This window comes from Heptranchias perlo, chromosome X, assembly GCF_035084215.1.
Source record: "Heptranchias perlo isolate sHepPer1 chromosome X, sHepPer1.hap1, whole genome shotgun sequence".
Taxonomy (NCBI): domain Eukaryota; kingdom Metazoa; phylum Chordata; class Chondrichthyes; order Hexanchiformes; family Hexanchidae; genus Heptranchias; species Heptranchias perlo.
In genome coordinates, this window is record NC_090370.1 from 7,489,088 (window position 1) to 7,504,533 (window position 15,446).

The window sequence follows — 15,446 nt, forward strand, 5'->3', positions numbered from 1 at the left end:
TAGATTGGATGTTAGGCGGTTCTTCTTTTCCCAGAGAGTAGTGAGTCTCTGGAACACATTGCTGGCTGGTGTGGTGTGTGCTGACTCTCTGCTTTCAATGGGAAGCTGGACAGGTTCTTGACTGGGGCAGAGGTCGAATCGTATGGAAGGTAAATGGCTTGATAGATAACACTTGGTCCATGTAATTTCCTGGTTTGGTTTAGATTGCCTGAGGGGGTCAGAGAAGAATTTTGCAGAGCAGTTTTTCCCTTATTAGCCCTGGGTTTTCACCTCTCCCAGAGGATTACATGCCTGCAGAGGGGGTGGGAAGTTGTGGGCTTGGGGGGGTTGGTGTGGGGAGGGTTTTTAGGAAGTGTCTGGTCATGATGCTCCAGCCATTATGAGTGTGGGACAGGCTTGATGGACCAGCTGGTCATTTCCAGCCTGTTATTTTCATATGTAAGGAATCTTACAACACCAGGTTATAGTCCAACTGTTTTATTTGAAAATCACAAGCTTTCGGAGGCTTTCTCCTTCGTCAGGTGAGTGTGGGATTGCATGGAAGCCTCCGAAAACTTGTGATTTTCAAATAAAACAGTTGGACTATAACCTGGTGTTGTAAGATTCCTTACATTTGTCAACCCCAGTCCATCACCGGATCTCCACATCATGTTATTTTCATATGTTTGTATGCAGGGTAAGACGTCATAATCTCTGATGTTGGAATCACACAAAGAGTAATCAATAACTGGAATGGTCTGTTTGGTTAGGAAATGGAATCAAAAACTTTGTCCTTGTTCAAGAGGCAATTGTATGGTCTGGAGGGTCATAAACTTCTACGGAAGGTAGATTTAGATGGGCTCAATGGCCCCCCTGCAATGTTCCAGAACTAGCTGTGCCTCTAGCCAAACTCTTCCAGTACAGCTACAACACTGGCATCTACCCGACAATGCGGAAAATTGCCCAGGTATGTCCTATCCACAAAAAGCAGGACAATTCCAATCCGGGCAATTACCGCCCCATCCGTCCACTCTCAATCATCAGCAAAGTGATGGAAGGTGTCGACAACAGTGCTATCAAGCGGCACTTATTCACCAATAACCTGCTCACTGATATTCAGTTTGGGTTCCACCTGGACCACTCAGCTCCAGACCTCATTACAGCCTTGGTCCAAACATGGACAAAAGATCTGAATTACAGAGGTGAGCTGAGAGTGACTGCCCTTGACATCAAGGCAGCATTTGACTGAGTGTGGCACCAAGGAGCCCGAGTAAAATTGAAGTAAAAGGGAATCAGGGGGAAAACTCTCCAGTGGCTGGAGTCATACCGAGCACAAAGGAAGATTTTCGTGGTTGTTGGAGGCCAATCATCTCAGCCTCAGGACATTGCTGCAGGAGTTCCTCAGGGCAGTGACCAAGGCCCAACCATCTTCAGTTGCTTCATCAATGACCTTCCCTCCATCATTAGGTCAGAAATGGGGATGCAGCAAGACCTGGACAACATCCAGGCTTGGGCCGATAAGTGGCAAGTAACATTTGGGCCAGACAAGCGGCAGGGATGGGCAACAAATGCTGGCCTTGCCAGCGACACCCACATCCCATGAACGAGAAAAACAAACCTACATTTGTGATTTTAGTGATACCAGTTTTTCAGGGACTATTTTCACCCTTTGTGAGATGCACTATGTGATCCCAGATCAGTCTGGGCATTTCAAATTTCCTGTAAGAATAAACTAAGAAAACCACTGAGAGTGAAATAGGAAAAATCAACATGAAAATACCCGTTAAAAATCCACTAACACAACAAATTGGTCCACAAGCTGCATTTGATTCCATCGGCCCAAATACCCAAGATCACAAACAACCAGATTGCATGGAATAGGAATATTCCTCCTCGGAATTGGCCACGTATATATGGATCCTCTTTTCCCTTTAAATCATTCTTATTTGAACTATCTGTTCCCCACACTTAAGCAATCTTAAAGTTACCACTGGGTGAACAGGACGCACCAGGGATCCTGGTGTGCTTCCACACTATACCAGCTGGTGGAGCTCTTGGGACATAGCAGACTGGGCATTTTATTGCTCTGGTGTTCGGCCAAGCGGTCGATTCGTTCAATCTGCTGTCACACTCTGCTGCTATCTATTCTGTGAACCTGAAAGAGCAAAAGCGAGTTTAATCCTCAGCTGATTGTGGCGAGGGAACTCTGCTACAAACGACAACTTGCAGTTATATTGCGCTTTTAACGTGGTAAAACATCCCAAGGCGCTTCACAGGAGGGCAGTCAGATAAAAATTGACACCGAGCCACAGAAGGAGACATTAGGACAGGTGAAGAGGTAGGTTTTAAGGAGGGTTTTAAAAGAGGAGAGAGAAGTAGAGAGGTTTAGGGTGGGAATTCCAGAGCTTAGGGCCTAGGCAGCTGAAGATATCACCGCCAATGATGGGGCGAAGGAAGTGGGGAGATGTACAAGAGGCCAGAATTGGAGGAGCGCAGAGATCTCAAAGGGTTGTAGGGCTGGAGGAGTTTACAGTGATAAGGAGGGGCGAGGCCATGGAGGGATTTGAATACGAGGATGAGAGCTTTAAAATCGAGGTGTTCAGGGACTGGGAGCCAATGTCGGTCAGCGGGTACAGGGGTGATGGGCGAACGGGGTTTGGTACAAGTTATGATACGGGCAGCAGAGTTTTGGATGAGCTCAACTTTATGGAGAGTGGAAGATGTGAGGCCGGCCAGGAAAGCATTGGGTTTTAGCAGCAGATGAGGCAGGGGCGGAGACAGGTGATAGCACAGAGGTGCAAGTAGGTGCTCTTTGTGATGGAGAGGATACGGGGTCGGAAGCTCACCTCAGGACCAATTATGACGCCCGGGTTGTGAACAGAAACATCAACTCTCACACGAGACTGACCATTCAATTGTGACAGAGGAGTGAAATCCCACCAACAATGGAACCACGATTTCAATCACACCTGACGGTTCTCCTCTATTCCCCAGTGCTCAAGGAGTATTTTAACCCTTTCTTCCCAGATGAGTCAATGCTTCCTGGCCTAATAAACATTTCTCCCACTTTGGACTGTTCTAAAATAAGCCCGTTGCAATATTCTTTCCTGATTGACCAGAGACTGTTTATGATTAACTCTTACACTTGAATTTCCGACTGGTCTGGAAAAGCTTTCGAAGATTGTTTTGATCCCAGACTGGGAAGGTTTCTTGGTTTTGCCTCTTTTGACAGTAAAATGGTAGGTACAGCAAAGGAGGAGGCCATTCAGCCCATCGTGCCTGTGCCGGCTGGTTGAAAGAGCTATCCAATTAGTCCCATTCCCCTGCTCTTTCTCCATAGCCCTGTACATTTTTCCCTTCAAGTATTTATCCAATTCCCATTTGAAAGTTACAATTGAATCTGCTTCCACCACCGTTTCAGGGAGTGAATTCCAGATCATTACAACTCCTGCATAAAACATTGTTTCCTCGTGTCGCCCTTGGCTCTTTTGCGGATCACATTAAAAATGTGTCCTCTGGTCACCGATCCCTCTGCCACTGGAAATAGTTTCTCCTTATTTACAAAGGAAGATGGTAGTGGTTGTTGGAGGCCAATGATCTGAGCCCCAGGACGTTGCTGCAGGAGTTCCTCAGGGTAGTGTCCTCGGCCCAACCATCTTCAGCTGCTTCATCAATGACCTTCCCTCCATCATAAGGTCAGAAATGGGGATGTTCGCTGATGATTGCACAGTGTTCAGTTCCGTTCGCAACCCCTCAGATAATGAAGCAGTCGGTGCCTGCATGCAGCATGACCTGGACAACATCCAGGCTTGGGCTCATAAGTGGCAAGTAACATTCGCACCAGACAAGTGGCAGGCAATGACCATCTCAAACAAGAGTCGAACCACCTCCCCTTGACATTCAACGGCATTACCATCGCCAAACCCCCCACCATCAACACCCTGGGGGTCACCATTGACCAGAAACTTAACTGGACCAGCCACATAAATACTGTGGCTACAAGAGCAGGTCAGAGGCTGGGTATTCTGCAGTGAGTATCTCACCTCCTGACTCCCCAAAGCCTTTCCACCATCTACATGGCACAAGTCAGGAGTGTGATGGAATACTCTCCACTTGTCTGGATGAGTGCAGCTCCAACAACACTCAAGAAGCTTGACACCATCCAGGACAAAGCAGCCCGCTTGATTGGCAGCCTATCCACCACCCTAAACATTCACTCCCTCCACCATCGTCGCTGGGTCAAAATCCAGGAACTCCCTTCCCAACAGCACTGTGGGAGAACCTTCACCACATGGACTGCAGCGGTTCAAGAAGGCGGCTCACCACCACCTTCTCAAGGGCAATTGGGGATGGCCAATAAATGCTGGACTTGCCAGCGACGCCCACATCCCATGAATGAATAAAAAAACTCTATCAATCCGTTCATGATTTTGAACACCATTATGTTGGAGGTGAAATGACTTTTCTTCTGCAGCGGGTCCGCCAGCTGTAACCCCGCCCAAGCAAACAGTCTCAGAAACAGCCGCAGGGTGTGACCGAGATGGGAGCTCAGACAATCCCTACATCACGATTTAACCCTTTATGTGCCGCAACATGCAGCTACCAACAGGGAAAAAGTGACTTAAAGATCGACAAATCCATAAACTAATTTCTTTACGCACAGAAAGCAAGCGAGCTATTCATACACCAATAAAAGATCACCACCCACACTTAAAGCCGCGGAATGTCCCTCACTAATGGACTATCCGATCTACTATCTCCATTTATAATGATGTGGAGATGCCGGTGATGGACTGGGGTTGACAATTGTAAACAATTTTACAACACCAAGTTATAGTCCAACGATTTTTATTTGAAATCTACAAGCTTTCGGAGGCTTCCTCCTTCAGGTAAATGTCTGAAGGCTTGTAGATTTCAAATAAAATCGTTGGACTATAACTTGGTGTTGTAAAATCCATTTATAATAATGATGTCCACCGGAATTGGTGGGCAATCAAACAGTTCCTTCACATGGTCACTTGGAGCCGACCAGCTCTACACACAGCTGATGGTCTGAAGGCAGGAGTCTGCTTCCAAGATCCACACATTTGTGCTGACGCCAAGTTGGCCTGTGGCAGTGAAAGCAATAACCAGGTGTTGCTGCCCGGCAAAGGGACAGGTTGGAACCCATGGGAGAGGGGGGCGGGTGGCCCCTCCTCTATATCGGCTGCTCCATTCCCATCCCTGTTATCTGACACCCTGACCAAGCCCAGATCCACACAGCCCATAAAAGCAGCAAAAACCGCCCTCACCTCCACCAGTCCATCAATTTCCGACTCTCCGCTCACTCAAACAACAGCATCATGCTCAAAACCAAATCCTACACTTCCTCGTCCTTGAGCGGCAGCGGTAACTGGGGCGGCAGCGGGAGATCCTCCGTCTCCAGTATGAGGTCCTTCGGGTCGCGCACCAGCGGCACGAATGTGGTTATACCCCGCGCACTAAGTATGATCCAAAGTCGCAGTCGGACAAGCTCAGCCGGTAGCCGCATGGCTGGTTACGGTGGTTACGGTGGTGGTTACGGTGGTTACGGTGGTGGTTACGGTGGTGGTTTCGGTGCCGGTGGCCGGTCCAGCAGCGCCGGTTTCAGTAGCGGTCTGTCCTCGGGGATGATCCAGGCATCCACTGCCCTTGACCTGAACACCCCTCTCCCCAAAAATGACACCAGCCTGCAGCAGATCCGGGCGGTTGAGAAGGGCCAGCTCGAGGGGCTCAACAACAGATTTGCCGATTTCATTGACAAGGTAATTTGAAGAGCTCTCTCCAGTCGGTCGTGTTTGTAACCGAGTGTTTTGTGTCTTTGCCCAATGACCTGGTGTGACTCTGGGAATGGCTCTTCTCACTTGCCTCCCAGTTCAGTTCAAAGCTAACTGTACATTCATTTTACACCGTCAGGTTCGTAGGCTGGAAGAGAGAAATAAGCAACTGGATGTCAATCTGAAGTTACTGAACGAACAGGGAACTTACAAATCCAACATCGACAAAATGTTCCAGGATTACATTGAGAACCTCAAAAGGCAACTGGGAACTCTAGAGCAGGAGAAGCAAAAGTTCGAGTCTGACCTTCTGCAAATGCAAAGTCTAGTTGAGGACTTTAAGGGCAAGTAAGTGTGGTGCTGCTGATATTTTTATCCCATTTGTTCTGATCCTGTATCGTTTCTCAGGCGAAACAAAGTCCCAGGTTATCACCTTGACAAGTTGAGCAGGACCGATCAAAATAATCCGCAGGATACTCAATTATAGTAAACTGAAGGAGTGAAAATAACTGTCTGTACTAGTTACAGTTACATTAGTCTGTGCTGAGTCTGCCAGTGTTACTGGAGGTCTGGGGAGTACACGATGGGGCAGGAAAGTACCTGAGTATGGTGCTCTGGGGAGTATACAATGGAGCAGACAAGTACCTGACTGTGCGATGGGGCAGGAAAGTACCTGAGTATGGTGCTCTGGGGAGCATACAATGGGGCAGGAAAGTACCTGACTGTGCCATGGGGCGGAGAAGTACCTGAGTGTGGAGATCTGGGGAGTATACAATGGGGCAGGAAAGTACCTGAGTGTGGTGCTCTGGGGAGCACACGATGGAGCAGACAAGTACCTGAGTGTGCAATGGGGCGGAGAAGTACCTGAGTGTGGTCTTCCAGGGAGTACACGATGGGGCAGGAAAGTGCCTGAGTGTGGAGATCTGGGGAGTACACGATGGGGCGGAGAAGTACCTGAGTGTGGAGATCTGGGGAGCACACGATGGGGCGGAGAAGTACCTGAGTGTGGTGATCTGGGGAGCACACGATGGGGCGGAGAAGTACCTGAGTGTGGTGATCTGGGGAGCACACCATGGGGCGGAGAAGTACCTGAGTGTGGTGATCTGGGGAGCACACCATGGGGCGGAGAAGTACCTGAGTGTGGTGATCTGGGGAGTACACCATGGGGCAGAGAAGTACCTGAGTGTGGAGATCTGGGGAGTACACGATGGGGCGGAGAAGTACCTGAGTGTGGTGATCTGGGGAGTACACGATGGGGCGGAGAAGTACCTGAGTGTGGTGATCTGGGGAGTACACCATGGGGCGGAGAAGTACCTGAGTGTGGTGATCTGAGGAGTACACGATGGGGCGGAGAAGTACCTGAGTGTGGTGATCTGGGGAGTACACCATGGGGCGGAGAAGTACCTGAGTGTGGAGATCTGGGGAGTACACGATGGGGCGGAGAAGTACCTGAGTGTGGTGATCTGGGGAGTACACGATGGGGCGGAGAAGTACCTGAGTGTGGAGGTCTCGGGTGTTGCCTGTTGACTGTGAGCTGTGGTGAGGGCGGAGTCTCCCAGAGCTTTGCTGAGGTCAGTGACATAGATGAGTTGATTTTGGTAACGGAGGGGTTGGTGGGTTTGGTAAACTGGGGGTCTGGTCTGAGCAATCCATTCCTTTTAAGCACCAGCAGGACTTCTGCTTCTAAGAGCAAAGGTTGAACATATTTGGGACGGTGTGTATTTTGTGGAGGGAAATGTATGAAGAATAGTGCATCCGTGGATGAATAGTTGATATTTCAGGAGTGAGGAAATCGTGGCTCGGTGACGGGGAGCATGGACAGTATTTACTCAGTGTAAGGGGTTCAGATCAACAACCCTGAATCGGTTTACCATGGAATCGGGGCAGAAAGATTTATCTCCATGGAATTACCAGTAAAATAATCTGTTTGATTCCAGATACGAAGATGAAATTAACAAGCGCACAGAAATGGAAAATGAGTTTGTCCTGGTGAAGAAGGTGAGCATTATTGTATATCTGTCTGCAGGGCCATTGCAAACGGATCCCTTGGCAGAGCTTTTCAAAGTACTGTGTCCCTCTCCTCTTTAGGATGTCGATGACTCCTACATGAACAAGGTAGAGCTGGAAGCTAAACTGGAAAGTCTCACCGATGAAATCGACTTCCTCAGAACAATCTTTGAAGAGGTAAAAATGTGTCACGATCCAAAAGTTGGCCTTTTGCTATTTAATCCAATCCAGACTGATCCAATCCAGCTCGAATGCTTCCAATCTCGTTTCAATCTTTCTTTCCCCACCGACCTTTAGGAAATCCGTGAGCTGCAGGCACAGATTCAGAACACTGCTGTCAGCGTGGAAGTGGACACCAGCCGCAATCTGAATGTGGACGAGATCGTTTCTCAAGTCAAACTTCAGTACGAATCACTTGCAAGAAACAGCCGTGCAGAAGCTGACCAATGGAAAGCGACCAAGGTGAGCTGTTTCAAACCCCGATCCCCATGTAACACGTGTATTGATAGGTCCGCACCCGGTGGTGAATTGAGAAACCTTTCACTGACCAGTTGCCAATGTTTCATTGCAGATGCAGGAACTGTCCTTGTCATCTGGACAATGTAGTGATGACCTCCGCGGGCTGAAAGCACAGATTACTGAGCTGACCAACAAAATCCGTATTCTCAATGGTGATATCGACAATCTTAAGCAGCAGGTAGGTAAAGAACTGAAAGCAAACAGGATATTGGTACCAATTGAATAACTGTTGTAAATCCCTCTCTCTCTCTGCGCCCCCCACACCCCCTCATCTCCACACACACAAACACACACACAAATACATCACCCTCCCTCCCTCCCAAAATGGGCAAGAGACGGTTGAAATATCAGCTCAATCTGGTATATTTCTGTCACACTTGGTCTCTCAGTAATGATTACATTTGGACCTCTCGAAGGAAACATTGTGATGTGAATCCAATCCCAATCAGCATGCAATCCTCACCGCACGGCTGTCCCCATTTCATTGACATGGGAGAGAAGCAGAGGGTTCGTCTGCTTTCTGGATGACTCGTTTTGAGCGCTGCTCTGATACTCGAAATGCCGATGAAACTGACCATTAATATTTGTGCCACTCAGCGTATCAAACTGGAGGCTGCAATCGGAGAAGCTGAGGAGCGCGGTGAGATGTCTCTCAAAGACGCGAGGATTAGGATTGCTGATCTGGAAGCTGCCATCACCAAAGCAAAACAAGAGATGGTCAACCAAGTCCGCGAATACCAGGAGCTGATGAATGTCAAGCTGGCTCTGGATATTGAAATTACCACCTACAGGAAACTACTGGAGGGAGAGGAGTCCAGGTAGGACATGGGGCAGTTACAAATTCCAGCCATCACACTGAGTACAGATCAGCGTTTCATATACTGACAGATTACAATCTGTACTTGCATTTTATTTGATCTCTATTAATGGGATGAAGGAATGGCAGGGTAGTCTACAATCACTAACTTTGGTTTAAAGGCTGGTTAGTATCTAACCAGACACTAACATCACAGTCATCCCAGAATGAACACCTGGACGGTGATTAGTTCTTCCTTTTATAGAGCTGGACCAGTAAAGCTCTCCTGATGGCTCAGTGGGTAAAGGCATTGTGGAACTGACCAGATGGTCCACCAGGGCAGCAGTTGGGGTGTACAGTTGTGCTCTGTGCCCCGAGCAAGGGAGGGTAAAAGCAGCCAAGAATCCTGTTCCTGATTGCTATGCAGTGAGTTCTGCGGGAAGGTATTTTTGTTCCTTCCCCATGGTCAAATAGTCTGCTGGCACTTGCTGAGTGTGCTGACACATGAGGAATGGACAATTTGGGTGAGGGGCTGGAGGGTGACTGTGCCCGGCAGAGGTCAATGTTGCTGGGAGGGGGAGAAGATTGGTAAACTGGAGGATAATATGTTTGTGAATATACTGCAAATACCTGTTGTAATGTGAATGTGTTTCCCTTATTAACAGGATAGATTCTGGGATACAAACCATCAGCATCCAGCAAATACAAGGGCAGGGTAAGAGAACTAATAATTCATAGTTGGGATAAATGGGGAAAACTGGAAATCTGAAACAAAAATGGAAAATTCTGGAAATACATAGTTAACCGCATGAAAAGTGAAAAGGCAGGTTCTCATTTCAAGTATAGAGCCTTGGGCACAGTGCCTGTGTTCTGATGATTGGTCTGCAGTGCCCCCCGAACCTCAACCTCTCTTTGTTCTGTTTTCAGAGGCTGACGGACCTGCTGTGTATTTCCAGCACTTTCTGTTCTCATTTTAATAATTCATAATTGTTATCAATGTCGCTGTGTTTAATGATGAGATTAACAGCTTTTTAATGTCAGGGCAAGAAGCAATTACTTCTAATGCCTGTCCTTTTGATAAGCACTGTGTCGATTGAGTAAGATTTTCATTAGCACTGTATGAAGAGAATTATTTTTCGTAAAAGAATTGTAGAACCCAGATTTGAAGAAGATTTTTTTTCCTTTACAGGTAATTTGCATCAGTTTGGTTTCAGTGATGGATCGTCTGGATATAGTGGTGTGGTTAATCATGGTTTGGAAACTTCTTTGATCAATCGAGGAAGCGTTTCATCCACCTCCAAAACCACTCGAAATGTAATTGTGCAGGAAACTGAGCTGGTGAATGGAGTTCCAGTGCTTACAACAAGAAGAACTTTGAACTAATGTGAACAGAGTCCTATCAATTATTTGTCTCATGCCTCTATTGCCTTTTTAGGAGTGTTCATCTGCCATCTTAGTCTCGGAGTTCCATTCTGATATTTCTGGCTTTGCATATTTGGGGTAACTTCTTAAAATACTGACACTGGTGAATCATCTATTCACTGTCCTTTAAGTCTTGAGGGCTTTGTTGGAGAAGGACTTTTGCCAATCTATTGATATTCATAAAAGTTACTGATCAGTCTGCCTGACATATACTGCACATCAATTAAATCTACTTGTAACTGTGCCATGTGACACCAGTGGCATTGCATCAGATTAATCGTTGGTTAACAGACACGTTTTGGATTAACTTGTGTGAATGACTCAGTAACTCCTTGACCTTCTGTGAGGTTGGTCTGAAAAAGTGGACATCTGCCACTTGAAAGGCCTACATTTTGAGGTTTGTGGGGAAAGCTGCTTAAGAAACTCACGCTTTATTTGTTGGTTCCTTTAAAATAAGAAATACACCAAAGTTTTCTGCACGGAACTGTTTCATGATTCTGTATTTCCTTGTACCAAAGATTGTACTTTCATTATATTCTATGAAAGACTGAATAAACATCTTTTCTGCAATTCCAAATTGATGTTTTTTTTGTTCTGCAAACCTTTCTCTCTGTCTTGTTGCTTCTCCTCCAGCTTCATTTTTCCTCATTATGCTTTGGGTGTCGCACTTTTGTACTTAGTAATTGCTGTGTCACATTTGCACCCGATTGTCCCAAATTTCATATTCATAGAAGAGCACAGCTGAACAGGCAGGGAATATCCCAAGTAAAAACTTGTATAAGATGATGTACAAAATCAACGAGGAATCGGTATACCACACTCAATATAAAAACATTTTTGCATGATTTTTGGCTGCCATTTTAGGTTGGCACTTAGTGAGTACCTAAAAAGATAAGATTTCAAGTCTACATACTTTTTTTTGTTCCAATGTTTTCATGAATGTTGTTCAGAGGCTCGTCTCTCTGTTAGAAACCTGACAGTAAAGGTTTTATCACTGCCAGATTACAACTCCTAGAAAAACTACCTATCTGTCTCTTCTTCAGACAAGACAAGGGGGGCAGGGTTCAAACAGGAAGTCATGGCTTGCCCTGATCGACTATTCTTGGTATCAATCATATTTTTTAAATTCTGGGGCTTCATTGTCTTTAAAGAAATCCCAGCCAGGACATTTCTAGCTATCTATTAAAGGTTTTACACATTTCCTGTTTTATAATATTTAGTTTTGTACCATCACAATTTGTTGATTAGCAAAACAGCAGCAAATCAGAACTGAGAAGGTACAAAACACAGAAATCAAAAGTAAGCAAAAAGACTCCAAAATTACTACAAGAAGCGAATAAACTGGAGGTTGAATTCTCAAACAAGGCACGTTGCACACTTAAGATATTATGAGCTGCTCAATTGTTACAGCACAATTAGATAACAGCAATGATTAGCAGTACTAGTGGTTTGTTTTTTTGAAATGTTCACAAAATGTTTCTTTTGTTAACATTTCAAAAAAACAAATTGAAGATTCTTTGTGGCTTTCTTTTTCTCAGTGGAAAAATTCAAGAGGTTTCAGTTTGTTTTTCCAAATGATTTAAACCTGGCTGGAAGATTTAATTTGGGTTATTGGGTTCCTCCCGATTGGTTGCTACCTATGTCAAATCACAATCACTGTCACACTTGCCTCCAGCCACATACAACTGCAGCTATCCTGCCATCCACAAACCAGGGCAGCAGCAGAGACTATAATTGACTGCAGTGTCCCTGAAATATGAAAGGGGTATGAAACAGTTGGTGCGCGTGTGCAGCTGTCACCCCCCTCTCCCTCGCATCAAATAGCCCACTGACACTCATTGCCTAGACTGAAGTGTGCAAAGATTCTGGAGAAAACAAAACCCAAAATAATGACTATCTTCAAGAGAGAGAATTGCAATGTAAAACAATACTCGCATACTCGAGTATAAATGATCAATTGAAAGAAAGAACTTGCATTTGTACAGCACCTGTCACATCAGCAGGACGTCCCAAAGTGCTTTACAGCAATTAAGTACTTTTGACGTGTAGTCACTGTTATAATGTAGGGAAACATGGCAGCCAATTTGCACACAGCAAGGCCCCACACACAGCATTGAGATAAATAACCAGATAATCTATTTTAGTGGTATTGGTTGAGCAATAAATGTCGGCCAGGACACCAGAACATCCCTGCTCTTCTGCAAATAGTCACATAGGGTTAGGGATCTTATACACCCACCTGAGAGGGTTGATAGGTCCTTGATTTAATGTCTCACCCGAAAGACGGCACCTTTGACAGTGCAGTACTCCCTCAGTTTATGTGCTTAAGTCGCTGAACCCACCACCTTCTGACTCAGAGGCGAGAGTGAATCCACTGAGGCAAGACTGACACCCAGTATCCCTAGAATAGGCTCTGCTATTTGTAACTCTGTAATTAAGTCTGAATATGGCACCGACTCATGAATCAGAACCTGAAAGCTTCTTGTGGTGTTGAACCTCATTCCGCATTATTTAAATATTTGCACAAGCACAAAGACAGTTGGTAAACTCAGGTCACTTTGTAATTCGGTGAGTTCCACAAATCTTTCAGTAATTATTTGCTTGACAATAAAGAAGACGGAAATAAATATATTCACTCTGAAATCCTGGAAGAACCAGTTAATTCATGAAAGCAGTCACATGAGACCTATCAAGTTTAATTTATTTCCAGAGACAGTCACTGTTTTTTTAACTAAAGTAACCTGTGTGTCTAATTGCAAAGACAAATAACTCAAGCTCCGGTCACCAGATTGTAAGATAAATATCTATCGATCCATCCAGAAATAACTATTGTTCCCCTCCATTACAGCATTTAACTGTGTCTTTATTTATTCATTGTAAACAATTTTACAACACCAAGTTATAGTCCAGCAATTTTATTTTAAATTCACAAGCTTTCGGAGGCTTCCTCCTTCCTCAGGTAAATGATGCTGTAATGGGGAGAGGGTGATTGTAGGTTTTTTTTCTGGAGGAATGAGCTATTACATAAACATAAAAAAGTAAAAGGATAGTGAGTCAACAAAGGGGTAGGACCACTTAGAATTGAACAGGACCATCTTGTAATAGAGAGTGAAGGAATGGCATAGAAGCTTAATAAGTATTTTGCCTCCGTTTTTAACAAGGGGAGGTGAAAGTGGGAGGATAGGAGTATTGGGGAAGACGTGGAAGACCACTACAGGAGTTAAATCTTAAAAGGAAAGATTTTAAAAAGTTAATGGGGCTGAAAGGAGAAAAGTCACTCGGCCCAGATTATTGAAGGAGGTTGGGAAGAGATAACAAAGGCACCAACCATAATTTTCCAAATATCTTTGGAACCAGGAATGGAAGGACTGGAGGGCAGTAGATATTAAACTACTGTTTAAAGAAAGGAAATGGGATAAACCAGGAAATTATAATATCAACATTAACAACTTGGTCAAAGAGGTGGGTTTTCAGGAGAGTCTTAAAGGACAAGAGGGAGTTGGAGAGGCATAGGGGTTTAGGGAGGAAATCTCAGAGCGTGATGCCTAGACAGCTGAAGGAACAGCGGCCAATGGTGGGGCGAAGAGAGGGGGGGAATGCACAAGAGATCAGAGGAACAGAGAGTCTCGGGGGTGGGGGGGTGGATATTGTAGGGCTGGAAGAGTTTATCGAGCTAGAGAGAGGTGAAATCATGAAAGGATTTAAACATGAGAATGAAAATTTTAAATTTGAGATGTTAGAGGACAAGAAATCGATGTAAGTCAACAAGGACAGGAGAGATGGGTGAGCGCAACTTGGTGCGGGACAGGATACGGGCAGCAGAGTTTTGGATGAGCTGAAGTTTATGGAGGGTGGAAGATGGGAGGTTGGCCAGGAGAGCATTGGAATATCGCGTTTGGAAGTGACAAGGGCATGGATAAGGGTTTCAGCGGCAGATAGGCTGAGGTAGGGGCAGAGTCGGGTGATGTTACGGAGATGGAAGCAGGAGGTCTTTGTGATGGAAAGGATCTGGAGTTGGAAGCTCAACTCAGGGTCGAATAGGACACCGAGATTGCGAAGATTCTGGGTCAAAAGACAGTAGCTGGGAAGGGGGATGGAATTGGAGGTAAGGGTACAGAATTTATGGCACGGATGGATTTGTTCTTTCAAACATTTAGCTGAAGGAAACTGCGACTCATCCAAGACTAGATATTATACTGGCATTCTGACAGCACAGAGGCAGTGGAGAGGTCAAGAGAGATGGCGTAAAGGTAGAGCTGGGTGTCATCAGCGTGCATGTGGAATCTGACCCCATGTCTGCAGATAATGTCGCCAAGGGCTGCATGTAGATGAGGAAGAGGATGGGGTCAAGAATAGATCCTTGGGGAGCTCCAGTGGTAACAGTGTGGGCGCAGGAAGAGAAGTCATTGCTGGAGATGCTTTGGATATGATCAGATAGGTAAGAGTGGAACCAAACGAGGGCAGTCCCACAGAGCTGGACAATGGAGGAGACGCATTGGAGGAGGATGGTGTGGTCGACCATGTCAAAGGCTGCAGAGAAATCCTGAGGAGGGATAATGCACCACGGGCACAATCTCAGAGGATATCATTTGTGACTTTCATAAGGGCCGTTTCAGTGTGATGGCAGGGGCAGAAAACCAATTCGAGAGATTCAAACGTGGAGTTGCAGGAAACACGGGCACGAATTTGGGAGGCGACAATATATTCAAGGACTTTGGAGAGGAAAGGCAGAGTGAAGAGTGAGTGATGCACCAAACCTGAAGCCCCTAGCCCATCATATTGAGGGGAGGGCTCCACTGCAGACGACGCTGAAGGTGCCACCCACTCCAGGGTGGGCTGCAGTTCTGTAAGGCGGACAAGCAGCGCTGCACAAGAACGGCTAATGGACACTTCCATATGAGTTGTCACATCTTGCAGGGTGCTTCATA

The 15,446-nt window shown here is 45.9% G+C and overlaps 1 protein-coding gene across 1 annotated transcript; it reads left to right on the forward strand.

Annotated features, from left to right (window-relative positions):
* Positions 1-5,289: 5,289 nt before the first annotated feature.
* Positions 5,290-11,088, forward strand: LOC137307239 (keratin, type II cytoskeletal 8-like). The gene is made up of 9 exons (XM_067976666.1): positions 5,290-5,762; positions 5,914-6,122; positions 7,712-7,772; positions 7,863-7,958; positions 8,079-8,243; positions 8,353-8,478; positions 8,898-9,118; positions 9,762-9,811; positions 10,286-11,088. Exons 1-9 carry the CDS (start codon positions 5,322-5,324, stop codon positions 10,477-10,479), a joined length of 1,563 nt encoding a protein of 520 aa, XP_067832767.1. The 5' UTR covers positions 5,290-5,321; the 3' UTR covers positions 10,480-11,088.
* Positions 11,089-15,446: the final 4,358 nt, after the last annotated feature.

Bases quoted from the DNA above. Each gene is read 5' to 3' on its own strand.
- LOC137307239 (XM_067976666.1), top strand. From the start codon at position 5,322: ATGCTCAAAACCAAATCCTACACTTCCTCGTCCTTGAGCGGCAGCGGT. The intron at 6,123-7,711 runs GTAAGTGTGGTG...GTTTGATTCCAG, and splicing joins GTTGAGGACTTTAAGGGCAA to ATACGAAGATGAAATTAACA. The intron at 8,479-8,897 runs GTAGGTAAAGAA...TGTGCCACTCAG, and splicing joins TCGACAATCTTAAGCAGCAG to CGTATCAAACTGGAGGCTGC.